The sequence below is a fragment of the Aulonocara stuartgranti genome, assembly GCF_965226115.1.
Source record: "Aulonocara stuartgranti genome assembly, chromosome: 8".
Classification (NCBI taxonomy): Eukaryota; Metazoa; Chordata; class Actinopteri; order Cichliformes; family Cichlidae; genus Aulonocara; species Aulonocara stuartgranti.
In genome coordinates, this window is record NC_138959.1 from 17,341,428 (window position 1) to 17,355,583 (window position 14,156).

The window sequence follows — 14,156 nt, forward strand, 5'->3', positions numbered from 1 at the left end:
TACGTTTTATGAAGTAGAAGGACTGAAAAAATGCCAAAGCCCAGCCAGCCGCGGGCGCCATTTTGGTTTCCTTTCGTCACTTATTTCGGGTCGTTTAGCTGAATAAGCTCCTTTTTGTGTCCTGATATTGTTCATCTGCTGTTGGCAGTGAAAAACGACAGTTTACTGGTTCTGAAAAGTGATTTTGAGAATGTTAAAGCTAAAGCTAAGCCTGTCGACATACACATGACTCTTTCATGTATTTGTGAGCCACTAAGCTAAATTGGTTTAAGACCAAGCACTGGTATGTTGGTTAAAACAATCAGAATACATAGGTATTTGGGTTAAGAGTTAAAGAGAGGTAAAATGTATTTGAACATGCATTTCATATTGTTTTGAATTGTCATTCAGAGAGAATAACCGAGTAAATGATTTGAAGGTCACTACACGTGAAGTATTCTTGTTTCCCATGTAAAGATCGTGGTATTGCAGCTTGAACACACAGACGGTTTTACTGTTATTTCTGTTGTATATAGAGAATGGTGATGCTGCAAATTAAAAATACATGTGATTATATAAATAAATATGGCAGAAGCGAGGCAAAGAGAAACTTCACCAGTCGTCTCTGTCTCATCATTTCCCTGTTTTGCAGGAACATTTAATCTGTTTTACCGGCCCAAACTCTGGGTCGGTTACATTACAAAGTATTGAGTTGTATTTTTGTTATTGACCAAATACTTATTTTCCACCCTAATTTACGAATAAATTCTTTACAAATCCTACCATGTGGATTCATGGATTTTTTTTTCACATTCTGTCTCACAGTTGAAGTGTACCTCTGGTGCAAATTACTGACCTCTGTCATCATTTTAGGTGGGGGAACTTGCACAATCGGTGGCTGACTAAATACTTTTTTGCCCCACTGTATTCCTATAAACACTTCTGCTTTTACCATTTATATGTATTTTATATTTTCTTGTCTGCATGATTCATGTCATGTCAAGTGTGTCAACCTTTATATATCTTTTTATAACAATAAAAAGACAAAAGAAGAGAAAAAGGCAGAAAGAAGAAATCATATTTGCAAAATCTGTGCATACTGATTTTTTTCTGTTCTTCTTACAAGAGAGCTTTAAGTATGATTTAAAACATAAATATTTCTTTGCTTTTGTTTCATGACAAGCTCATGTTTGATGTGGTGAAGTCAGGGGAGTAGTTTCCCACATAAGGAAATTAACATAATTCTCAGGGAGCTCAGAGCAGAGAGGCAAGAGTCCTGCAAAAACAAAAGCATAACTATGTATAAAGGCAACAGTGCAACAATAACGCATCTAAAAATATCTCTGTGTTTTTAAATGTGAATAGTCTTACTGAAAGAGGGATCCAGTCAGCTCATCAACAAAACCACCTGAAAAGAAATACAACATTTATGTCAAACCAAAGTTAATTAAATCTGTGAACACACATCAGTACCCCCACAGAATCACAACTAGCACTTACCCGGTGTGCAAACTGTGTCACAAAGAATGGGACAAATGTAGCAGGTTGAGCAACCCTGGAAAACAAAACAAACAAAAAGAGAACAGGATTAACATAAAGAGGCACTAGGTGAAACAAAGTGCTGTGTATTATTACAGCAGTTATAATCCTTTTTAAGTCAAGATGCTTGCTTGGCAGTGCTCGCAGTGATCTGACTCATCTCCTTCCTCACACGGGCACTTGGCACAGTCATTAGAGCAATGCTACAAGATGAGAAGGAACCACAAGGTATAGTGATTAACCGTGCATATGGTATATAGTCAGGACTTATAATCATTTGTAGCAGGTTGCTGAAATTATGTAAAACCCAACTCTAATGTGTGATTACTGGGCAGATGTGCAAATAAAATCTGTTATTTCCATGATATGTTTTTTTTACCTCACAAATGGAGCAAACACTACACAACGATCCAGAGTGGAACTGTGGAGTGTCAGCAGCTCCCTCCTCTTCATCTGAGTCACTTTGGTTGTCCTTTGTGTCTTTACCTTCAGACTCATCTGTAAATGGTTCAGGAAATCATCTTTATCGGAAATGTATTTTATTCAGTTCAATTCAGTTTTATTTATAAATGGTCAAATCACAACAACACTTTCCCCAAGACGCTTTATATTGTAAGCTAAAGACGAGGGAAAGCCCCAATAATCAAATGACCCCCTATGAGCAAGTGCTTTGGTGACAGTGGAAAGGAAAATTTCCCTTTTAACAGGAAGAAAGCAGAACTAGGCTCATTCAGCAAATTGCCACAACTGGTTGGGGGTGAGGGCAGGAAGACAGGCCAAGACACGCTGTGGAAGAGAGTCAAGTGTATCTTGTAGAACATTAAATTGTCTATAAAAGAAAAAAAAAAGATGATCATAACTCCACGTGTCTTTCTTCATTATTTAACCTCCTCTTTAACATAAAATCACAGAATTAATTTAATGATCTGGATAGCAAAATATCTTTTAGATGCAAACATTAGATATTAGAGTCAGGATTTGTCAAATGTTGCAGTAAGACTGTTAGACTGCTCTGTTACTATATAGCACTGAGACATACATGTGGGGTAGAAAATGCATAGGTAAGTATTTATTATTGTAAATACCCACGGCAATGCTTTTTAGTATCCCTTTCTTTATTACGGTTGCTGTTGCAAACACACGAACGGCTGCAGCTCTACAGCTTCCAGCCGCACAATCATCACCAACAACAACAACTACAGACAGGCATCACAGCTTCTTATTTCGGCGAGGCGTTTTTGCAGATGCAGTGTAGGTGCGTCCATCTCCCCTGCAGCGGCACCGCAGACCATGCCCCGCCAGAATTACAAAAGCAAGTAATGCCATGTAATCATATTTGTCCATTTCATTAGGTACACCTGTTTAATTGCTGTTTAATACAAGGATCGACACCCAGAAAGTATACACAGCGCTTCACTTCTTACACATTTTGTCATTTTACAGCCTTATTTGAAAACGGATTCAATTAATTTTTAACCTCAAAATTCTACATACAATAATGAAAAAGTGAAAGTATATTGCATGAAATTCTTGCAAATTTACTCAAAATAAAATACAATAATATAAAATTTAAAGAAGTATTCACAGCCTTTGGTCAATATTTTCTTGAAGCACCTTTGGCAGCAATTACATCTCATAGTTCCTGCTGCCGAAAAACATCCCCACAGCATGATGCTGCCACCATCATGCTTCGCTGTGGTGATGCTATTTGCCAGCTGATGAGCAAGGTCTGTCTTTTACTGAGGAGTGGCTTCTGTCAGGCCACTCTACCATATAGGCCAGACTGGTGGAGCTCTGTCAGAGTTACTATTGGGTTCTTGGTCACTTCCCTGAAAGAGCTCAATTTTCAGTGTCATGTCAAAGACTGTGAATGAATATAATCCGTTTTGGAATAAGTCTGTAACATGACAAAATAATAATAATAATAATAATAATGGATTGGATTTATATAGTGCTTTTCAAGGCACCCAAAGCGCTTTACAATGCCACTATTCATTCACTCTCACATTCACACACTGGTGGAGGCAAGCTACAGTTGTAGCCACAGCTGCCCTGGGGCAGACTGACATGTGGAACAAGCAAAATGCTGTGAATACTTTCCAGGCGCACTGTATCAAAACCTCAGTATTCACATGGGTTTCCTAATTGCTGTGCTGGTGCTGGAGTAAACCTTATTTACTTGAATTGATTTCAATACATCTTGCAGTAATTTGCAACCTCATTCAACAACACTCATATCTGCAAGTTACTTTAGTTGCTTTTTTGCCATTTTTGCAGTTAACCGCAGACATAACAAGCAACTTTAGGCCATATTGTTTTCTTTTTTAACTACTGAGTCTGTACTAACATCAACCCCCCTGTGACAAGTCCGCTCACTGGCAGCCCAGGTTATGTGTTAGTGACTAACAGTTAGTCAGTCCATCTCTGTACTAACAAGCAATCCAAGAAATGCTTTTCTAGCAAGGTCTGATAACTGCCATTTATTTAGAAGTTACATGACTAACTGTGTAATTCTGTTTGGTGCAATATTTTTTTGTATGTATGACACAGACAGTCTCTTTTTTGTATTATACTTCTGTCATAACCTCATGTGACATGTTTGTTTTACAAAGTAGTCTAAGTAGCTATAGTGTAAACAAAGCTAAAATTCCTACAGGTCCCATTTTTCCATAATATGATTTCTTGTCATTCTTTTTCTAGCATTAAAAGAAATGACTGTGCTTTTAAAATATGCCCTAAACTGTATAGTACCCTCTTTTAGACAAATCTCCATGTATTTAATGTTTGGTGTTTGAAGTCTCAAAAGCTACATTGGCACAACAAATGGAATAGATGGTTTAGATACTGTTGGGTTCCTACCGCACAGATAATCCAGTCTATTTTAGGACTGATATGTATGATGGTGTTCCTAAAGTAACCCCAGTAAGCTGAACAATGTCAGAGAGCTACTGTAGAGTACAGATTCACTCATGGAGTTCTAAGAAAACACATCATTTCTTGTAACTAATATTTAAATACTGCATAATTCAGTATCTAAACTATTAATATGTTTCAAAATGTGTGTGGGTTTAAAAAAAAGTGTTTTCACCATCTTCCTCTTCAGAGTCATCCTCATGTGTATCCTCTTCAGCACTGTCAGCCTCCTCTTCCTTATCTCCTTGAGTTGCTTTATCGTCATCCTCTTCTCTTGGTTCCTCCTCGTCATCTTCCTCATTATCAGCTGGGACTTCCTCAAGAACCTCCTCCTCGCAATCTGCATCTTCATCTACCTCCTGCTCGCCATTCTCATCTGCATCTTCATCCACCTCCTCCTCACCATTCTCATCTGTATCTTCATCCACCTCCTCCTCACCATTCTCATCTGCATCTTCATCCACCTCCTCCTCACCATTCTCATCTGTATCTTCATCCACCTCCTCCTCTTCATCTTCATCTGCTGCATATTCTTCTTCAGATTCTTCCTCTTCTGCATCATCCTCATCAGAAGCCTCACCTTCTTCTTCCTCTTCCTCAACATCTCCTTTCTCCTCAGCATCATCTTCCTCTTCCTTATCAGTCTTGTCATCTTCCTCCTCAGCTTCCTCCTCTGCTGTCTCCTTCTCATCCTCCTGTTCTTTTTCATCTTTTTCTTCTTCCACTTGTTCATCAGTCTCTATCTCATCATCATCTGAGTCTTCATCATCTTTCTCCTCTTCTACATGTTCATCATCTTCCTCAGTGCCATCACCACCCTCAGCTGTTTCAGCTTCTTCAGCCAGAACCTCCTCAGCATTTCTAACGTGGAGGCTTTTCTCCATTTCATTCAAGTCTTGGGCACTTACTACAGCAGAGAACAGCACCTGGGTTGAGCACAGCAGCACAAGCAGGAGCCTTACCACCCAAAGTTTCACAGGTTCCATCTCGGAAGAAATGCAGCTTTGGAACTTGAGGACTGTCTTACTCTTTTCACTCTATTCTTCCACCAAAAACCAAAACAGCCAATGGCTGCTAAAGCCGCAACTGATTTAGGCAGAGTGTTCAGGTCTTTTTCGCAGGCTTCCGAGAGACGGGGTGAAAATAACTGTGCTCACAGAGAGCAGAGTGCCAGCCTTGTGCTGAGAACACAAGAGGACACAGTGAAAATACGACTGTGTGTGCGGTGTAGCTATGTTGCTGTATGTAAGTGAGTGACAGAGGCACATGTCTAAGAAGAATGCTCCTGATGCCCTTAACACAGAGCATTAGAGAGGTGGGTGTATGCCTTTGGTGGGTGGGGGAGGGGACTACTGAACTGCAAGAGGGTGGGGGAAAATAAGTCACTTAAAAAAATAGAAAGCTTAATTGCAAAAATTAAATAATTTGAAGATGAAGTTTTGGTTCTATACACAGCTTTTGTTGTCATAGTTCCCAACCTATTCAGGAAAGAAGTAGAACTTCATAGATATACTGTGTGTGTGTTTCATTAGATTAATGGTTGGTAGGTTTTTGGAGAACTCTTCTCACTGTCTCCTATATATTTTAATGCAAACAATAACCTTTCCAACACACTCTACACAGCAAAATTCATTTCTTCTTGCCAGTCCTGAAGCAATTGAAAACATGTCAATATGATTTATGGCACTCATGTAAATACAAGGAAATGGAAAGCATGGCACTGTGAACATATTGTGCTTTCCAAAATAGTCATTTGAACAACTGAATGTTTGTACTCATATTTTATTTTTCTTACTTTGGAGCCAGCGGGAAGAGAACACTTACATTTAGGAGCATTATAAAAGTCTACACTCACACTGCCACAGTCAGCTACAATACAGCAAAGAGCAGCCAGGCTGAAAGCGATGACACTGCCTCTAAGTGTGAACTGCTCCTCCTGCAACTGACAGGTGGCACGGCTAACTCTTTACAGTGAAGGCTCCTTCAATAGCTTGTTCCAATATGTAACCTTCAATGGAGCCATGGTGGACTGAAACGCAGTACCAGCATGATAGTTCTGTCCAACTATCACACTCCCACGTTGTGTACATAATTTAAATGTATTTATTGATGGCAAATGGGAAAGTTTATTTCAAAAAGTTCACTTAAATTATAACATTCAAAAACATTTTTATTATTATCCTTTATTTATTCAAGTAAATAAAGAGACTAAAGAGACATTTGCATAAAAAACAAAACTCAACAGAAACCTACATTTCACCCTTGGGTTCTTTTCCCTGTAGGGTTAAGTAACCACACAGGCCTGACACAGTGGAATGAAGTTGACTTTGATAGGACTGAACAACATCTAAGACAGACCAAAGAATTTCAAGTATTTGTACTAACAAAGAAGCTGAACAATAGATAATTGTGTATTTGCAAAAAAAACAAACTCAACAGAAACCTACATTTCACCCTTGGGTTTTTTTCCTTGTAGGGTTAATTAACCACACAGGCCTGACACAGTGGAATTTGTTCACTCAATCAGCATTTTGATTTTGTGCCAAGAATTAGATAAGAGAAGGAAACATTTTTATATAGTGCAGTCATGTGAAAAAGGGCGTAGTTCTTTCAGTTCTAAGAGTTTATGTATCAAATGTATAAAATGATGTAATCTTTAAAAATCTCTGCAATTATTTAAACAATCCAAATATCTACACTTTGGTCTCATCTGTTCCAGAAGTCTTGTGGTATGTTCAGATGCAACTTAAGCAATGGTGCCATGCTCCTTAGAGAGAGAAGAGTTTTTTGCTTGCCTGGTAACACTTTCAAACAAGCATTGCGTTTTTCTAATTGTTCTGTCACAAATTTTGACATTTGACATGCTCACTGAGATATGTAGAGTCTGTGATGTAGGTCTTGGATTTTGTTTTTAAATTTCTGTCACCAGTGCACAGAGATTCCTCCAGTTTCCTAGAATCTTTTAATGTTACGTAGAGTAACACTGAGAAACATTATTCTGAAATCGCTCAATTTGTAAACAGTTTTTTTTTTGGGTGTGTGTCCCGTTTGGATCTTTAGCCATCAGAATTGTTGCCTTAAGGCCAAGAAAGATGCCAAGCAGATTTATTTTACCAAGTGGATCATCACGGCCTTGCCATATTGGTCCATTTGATTGACCTTTATTATAATTATGAATTTCTTTTCTTTTCGGTTTCTACAAACAGGACAGACATGACTGGGGTATAGGACAGGGAGAAAGAATGAAAGAAAGAGAGGGAGAGAAAGAAAACCAGAGGGGAGAAGAGACGGTGAGAAAGGGGGGAAGAAAGAAAGAAAAACAAACCAAAACACCTGGATCACCTGGATGGATAAAAAAAAACAGAAGAGAAAGCAAACAAAAAAGAGCAACATAATAAAAAGAGCACCTTCACAATAAACTAGCTAGCATTAGATAACAGTAGATACTAAATATTAAACGATATACGGCGGAGCACCCCCAGACCCCCAAGCCTCCACGCCCGTCCCGGACCAACCCAGGGGCAGCCAGGCTACCAGGCCAGTAACCAACGTCCGCCAGCACAGACCGCCCCCCATCTCCGCTGTACGCAGCCACAAGGAAAACACCATCTAAGAGCCCCCAAACAGTTTTTTGCTGACTGGCAAACCTATGCCTGTCTATACCTATACCTATGTCGTGTAGTGTAGTTTTTCTAAGATGTTGCATTTGTACAACAAGCCACAGCCCTACAGTACATGCTTTGATAAGAAACTATTTAATTCATGATGTGTCTGTTTGTCCAGGTTTTTGTACTGAATATGATTCCTGTACTTTCTCCACTCCTGAGGTGTGTCACAGTCAGTGTACTTATTATTACCAATCTTTGGCTGAGCTATGCTTGGCTAACTTTTCACCTAGCTCTCAACAACAAATTATTCTGTACTCATAGTAAAACTCAATTCATTATAGTGCATGAAAACTTTATTAAAAAGAACTATATTGCAGACATACAAATATGGCACATTATGCAATGTAACAGAATGCAAAAAGTATTAATGTGCTCTTAATATAACCCCTGACAGACACCATGACAGGAAATCAGACTTTAATGTAAAAAATTCGACGAGGAGGTTTGAATGTGCTTCCTTGTGCTATCACAACCCAGTTGAGGACAGCTGAGTAATGCTCCATCTGAAAAGAAAGAGCATAATGTCATAAAAGTCTAGAATAGAATAAAGTAAAGGTATTTTTGTCTCCTACTGGAGAAAATGATCTTGAAAAAGGAAACTGCATCATTAAAGGCATGCATGAGGCCAGCACAGCTTAGCTTAGTATAAAGACTGAAAGCAGATAAAACAGCTAGCCTGGCTCCATCTAGTGACCAAAATTCACCTTCCAGCCCTGCTAAATCTGATCTTTTATGTCTACTTCACTTAAAACGTTTTAACTGATACACAACAAACCCACTGGCTGTTTTTAAATAAAGTTAGCATTACTTACCATAACCCACATTATTTCTGACCTCAGCCAACCCAGATTTTCCCATGTTCCACTTTTCTGTTATTATGCTAATCAAAGCTAACCTGCTATGTAGTCGTGTAACCTCTATATAAAATACTTTGACTGTGCAGACGGGCTCTTTCACAACATATGTATATATCTACATATGTATGAGGAATTAGTAAAAGGGTACTGAATGACAAAGTGAGCGCTTCAGAAAAATGCTTCTGTTTTACCTGAGCCTGTAGTCTGTGTTCAAACTCTCTGCTTTCAGTCAGATGTTTAAGCATACCATCTACCCGATATCAAAAAAATACAAAAATGCATTTACTTCACGATGGATCCACAATGGAATTTTGCCGCTACAGCGGTGCATGAAGGTGTGCTCACTTGGTAGATATCTGTTTGAGCCTTTCAGAGTCGCTGCTTTTCAGGATCTTGTTTCGAGCAGTCGGGAAGTCTTCCTTCCACCATCAGGCCGGGGTCTTTCTGTGTGGAGTTTGCATGTTCTCCCCGTGTTTGCGTGGGTTCTCTCCGGGTACTCCGGCTTCCTCCCACCGTCCAAAGACATGCAGCTTGTGGGGATAGGTTAATTGGATAAGCCAAATTGCCACTAGGTGTGAATGTGAGTGTGAATGGTTGTCTGTCCCTATGTGTTAGCCCTGCGACAGACTGGCGACCTGTCCAGGGTGTACCCTGCCTCTCGCCCTATGACAGCTGGGATAGGCTCCAGCGCCCCCCGCGACCCTGAAAAGGATAAGCGAATGGATGGATGGATGGAATTTTGAATGATTTGAGTGATTTTGAGCGATAGCAAGGGAGCCAGTACTTAAAAAAACAAAATGACTCATTTGTAAATACCAACTAGAGTTATCCATTTTCATTCAACTGTGGCTTACTCACTCATTACTCCTTACACTTATTACTTTAAAGTAATAAAGTCACAACCTTATTAGCAATGAGCAGGATGATGAGCAGGATGTTGGTGACCAGGAGATTTAAGACAAGCAGAATCACTACCAGCCAGTTACTATGCTGATTTCTACACGGCTCTTCACCGCTCTCAATCAAAGTCACATTGTCTGTGCAGATTAGTTCTTTGCCCACTCTCACAAAGTAGAGATACAAGGAGAAAGGTAAAAAAAAAAAAGAAAAAAAAAGGGGGAGTGTCTACAATTATAACAACGGCTCAATTTCTAATTGCTGTGGTGAATTTTAAAAAGCTGTACTAAATTGTTAAACTGATTTCAATGTAATGTTCTTATTTTCATTCAAATTGCACAAACACTTGTACCATCCATCTCTTCCTCAATGGAAGAGCCGTATCCAAAGATGTGCAAGTATGGCATGTAGAAAAATGCGATTCGGGTTTTGGTCGTAGGAGTAAATCAGAGCCTGATTTGCAACTCCGTACACCATGACCCACACGCCCAGGAAGAAGAGGAAATTGTTGTGTTATTGCTGGCATTGTATTATAAAACATGTGCCCCTCATATAATGCCAACTGATAGTAACTGTCTCACCATCTTTTCTACAATAATGAGTTTTGGTCCTAGCTGCTTGTGAACTGCAAAAATGTTCAAGGTTCAAGGTTCAAGGTTCTTTATTTGTCACATGCATAGTTATACAAGTATAACACACAGTGAAATGTTATGAACAATGCTGGGCATCCTCTGCACACGGCCATAAACAATCAGAAGAGTCTGTTCAGTGACAGGTTGCTTCTCCCCAAGACAAGAACTAACAGACTTAAAAACTCCTTTGTCCCACACGCCATCAAACTGTTTAACTCCTCTCTGGAGGGGAGAGGGAGGGGAAACAGGAGGACAAAGGAGGGGGGAACAACTAAGCTGTAGTGCCTCTTCACCTCACTGTACAATACCTTGTGCAATACTTTTTGTAAATAGTCAACAGTGCAATAGACTCAATACTTGAAATGTGCAATTCACTTGTATTTTTATTTTTTATTCCTATTTATTCTATTTATCCCCTTTGTATATTTTATTTATATTTGTCTCTGTATTTATATATGTGTGTGTGTGTGTGTGTGTGTGTGTGTGTGTGTGTGTGTGTGTGTGTGTGTGTGTGTGTGTGTGTATATATATATATATATATAACAATTCTGTAACTGTAACTTCGGTCGTTGCTGTGCTTTTTGGAAGTCGAATTTCCCAGAGGAACCCACCCGAGGGATTAATAAAGTTCTATCTTATCTTATCTTATCTTATCTTATCTTATCTTATCTTATCTTATGTAGCCTGACACGCTCCTCGACATGTACAAAAAAATTGGGGGGGGGGGGGGGGGGGTGGCTGTAGAGGAAGAACATTATATATATATATATATATAGTACATACATTGGGTGAATGTGCAGTAGTAGCAGCAAGCAGGTGAATTCTGTACATTAATATGAATAGACATCTGACTATTTTACAGGATAGACAATATAAACATATTTAGAATTAAAGGAATTGAAATGTACATTGTGCCTTGGTTTAGTGTCTGGAAGAGTCCTGTCTCAGTCAATTATAGATGATGTGAGCGGGTGTGTGTGTTTAGGGCACGGATGGCTTGGGAATAGAAGCTCCTCTTGAGTCTCTCTGTCCTTGCCCGGAAGATGCGGAACCTTCTACCAGATTGCAGAAGTTGGAACAGTTTGTTGCCAGGATGGGACGGGTCCTTCAGTATCTGCGCTGCTCTAGTCCGGCATCTCCTGGTGTAGGTGTCCTGAAGCGGGGGGAGAGCAATCCTGCAGCAGCGTTCTGCTGTGCGGATCACTCTCTGGAGAGCTTTTTGGTCCTTCACACAGCTGTTCCCAAACCACGATGTCATGTTCTGTGTGAGGATGCTCTCCACAGCGCCTGTATAAAAAATCCTGAGGATCTTTGGAGAGACCCTGAACTTCCTCAGTTGTCGTAGGTGATACAGGCGCTGCCTAGCCTTTTTGGTCTGGACCTGAATGTGGGCAGCCCATGTCAGGTCTGAGGAGATGTGGACACCAAGATACTTGAAGGACTGCACCCTCTCCACTGGAGCTCCATTGATGATAATGGGCTTGTAGTCCTTGTGCTGACTCCTTCTGAAGTCCACCACCAGCTCCTTGGTCTTGCTGACGTTCAGCTGGAGGTGATTGTCCTGGCACCACGATGCCAGATTCTTCACTTCATCCATGTAGGCCGCCTCATCGTTGTTGGAGATGGCACCCAACACCACTGTGTCGTCAGCAAACTTCACAATGGTGTTGGAGCCATGGGTGGCCACACAGTCTGAAGTGTAGAGGGAGTAGAGCAGTGGCGAGAGGACACATCCCTGAGGTGCTCCTGTGCTGATGGTGATGCTGTTGGAGAAGCACCTGCCCACCCTCACCACCTGAGTTCTGCCAGTGAGGAAGTCCAACACCAACAGCTTTGTGAACAGTCTGCAGGGCACTATTGTGTTAAACGCTGAACTGTAATCAACAAACAGCATTCGCACATAGTTACCCTGTTTCTTGTCCACATGGCTGAGAGTGGTGTGTAGGACGTGGGCGATGGCATCCTCTGTGGATCTGTTGGATCTGTAGGCGAACTGCAGCGGATCTGTGGTGTCTGGGATGGAGGAGGAGATGATGTTCTTCAGCAGCCTCTCAAACACCTTCATTACTACCGAGGTCAGTGCAACTGGCCGATAATCGTTCAGGGATGAGGGTTTGCTGTTCTTGGGCACAGGGATGATGGTGGATCTTTTGATGCATGTGGGGACCACAGACTTCGCCAGGGACTCGTTGAAGATGTAAGTGAACACCCCTGCTAGCTGGTCAGCACAGCAGCGCAGCAGACGGCCGGTGATGCCGTCTGGCCCCGCCGCTTTCCTTGTGTTCACTCTCCTCAGTGCCGCTCAGACGTCATGCTCCGCGATGCTGGTCACCGGTCTCTCGCTGATGACGTCACTGTCCTCGGTAGTCAGGCGGTAGATAGCATTAGCTGCCTGGCTAACCTCGAAACGGGCGTAGAACTGATTCAGCTCGTTGGTGAATGCAGAGTCGGCGTTGATCAGCGCAGTGTCCCTGGCTTTGTAGTCCGTAATGGTGCGTAGTCCGTGCCACATACTCCGTGTGTCGCCCTGGTGGAAGTGGGACTCCACACGTTCCCGGTACCGGCGTTTGGCATCTCTCACCACGCGCCGCACGCCGTATGAGGCCGCTTTGTAGGCGCTCATATCGCCAGTGGCGAGACCCGCGTTGTAGGAGGCGGTCCTGGCGTTTACTGCAGTGAAATGTGAATGAGGCGAAGTGTGACGACCATGTAGTCCAAACAAAGGACATCCCGGCCAAATTCATGTGACCAGTGGAACATCCTGAAACTCAAATGGTAAATGGCCTGTATTTGTATAGCGCTTTACTTAGTCCCTATGGACCCCAAAGCGCTTTACATTACATTCAGTCATCCACCCATTCACACACTGGTGATGGCAGGCTACATTGTAGCTACTGACAGAGGCGAGGCTGCCAGACACTGGCGCAACCGGGCCCTCTGACCACCACCAGTAGGCAACGGGTGAAGTGTCTTGCCCAAGAACACAACTGTCGGAGCCGGGGCTTGAACCGGCAACCTTCCGATTACAAGACAACTCTCTTGAGCCATGATCGCCCCAAAGGCAAGCATAGTATCACTCAATTAGTGAGGTAGCACCACCACCTGATGGCAAACCTGTAAATTAACCTGTGACATTTGGTTGCTAATTGAGGAAATGTTTTTGATTACCGTATTTTCATGACCATAAGGCGCACTTAAAAGTCTTAGATTTTCTTCAAAAAGTGCGGCGCGTCCTATAGTGCAGTGCGCCCTGTGTGTTGTAAGGAGGACGTAGTAGAGAACACCATGAGAACGTTAAAGGGTGAAGTGTGGGCGTTGATCGTATATACCGGGACAATCGCACATACCTGTATAAAAGAACAGGTATGTGCATTATGCAGGACATCGTTGTTTTAACAACCCTGAAAATGGCAAAGAGACACGCTTACGAAGCACAGTTTAAACTGAAGGCCATCAGCTACGCGGAGGAACATGGAAATCGAGCAGCGGCGAGAGAATTTAAGATTAACGAATCGATGGTTCGCAAATGGAGGAAGCTGGAAAACAAGCTCCGGCAGGTCAAGAAAACGCAGCTGAGTTTCCGCGGACATAAGGCGAGGTGGCCCGAGTTGGAGGAAAGACTCGAGCGGTGGATCATCGAGCAAAGAGCGAGCGGGAGAAGCGTTTCGACG

At 41.7% G+C, this 14,156-nt stretch overlaps 1 protein-coding gene across 1 annotated transcript; it reads right to left on the bottom strand.

Annotated features, from left to right (window-relative positions):
* Positions 1-764: 764 nt before the first annotated feature.
* Positions 765-5,650, bottom strand: LOC309713341 (uncharacterized protein). The gene is made up of 5 exons (XM_082544896.1): positions 4,607-5,650; positions 1,898-2,016; positions 1,480-1,721; positions 1,351-1,387; positions 765-1,255 (listed from the first exon to the last, which is right to left on the bottom strand). Exons 1-3 carry the CDS (start codon positions 5,415-5,417, stop codon positions 1,632-1,634), a joined length of 1,020 nt encoding a protein of 339 aa, XP_082401022.1. The 5' UTR covers positions 5,418-5,650; the 3' UTR covers positions 765-1,255; positions 1,351-1,387; positions 1,480-1,631.
* Between the last annotated feature and the right edge of the window lie 8,506 nt (positions 5,651-14,156).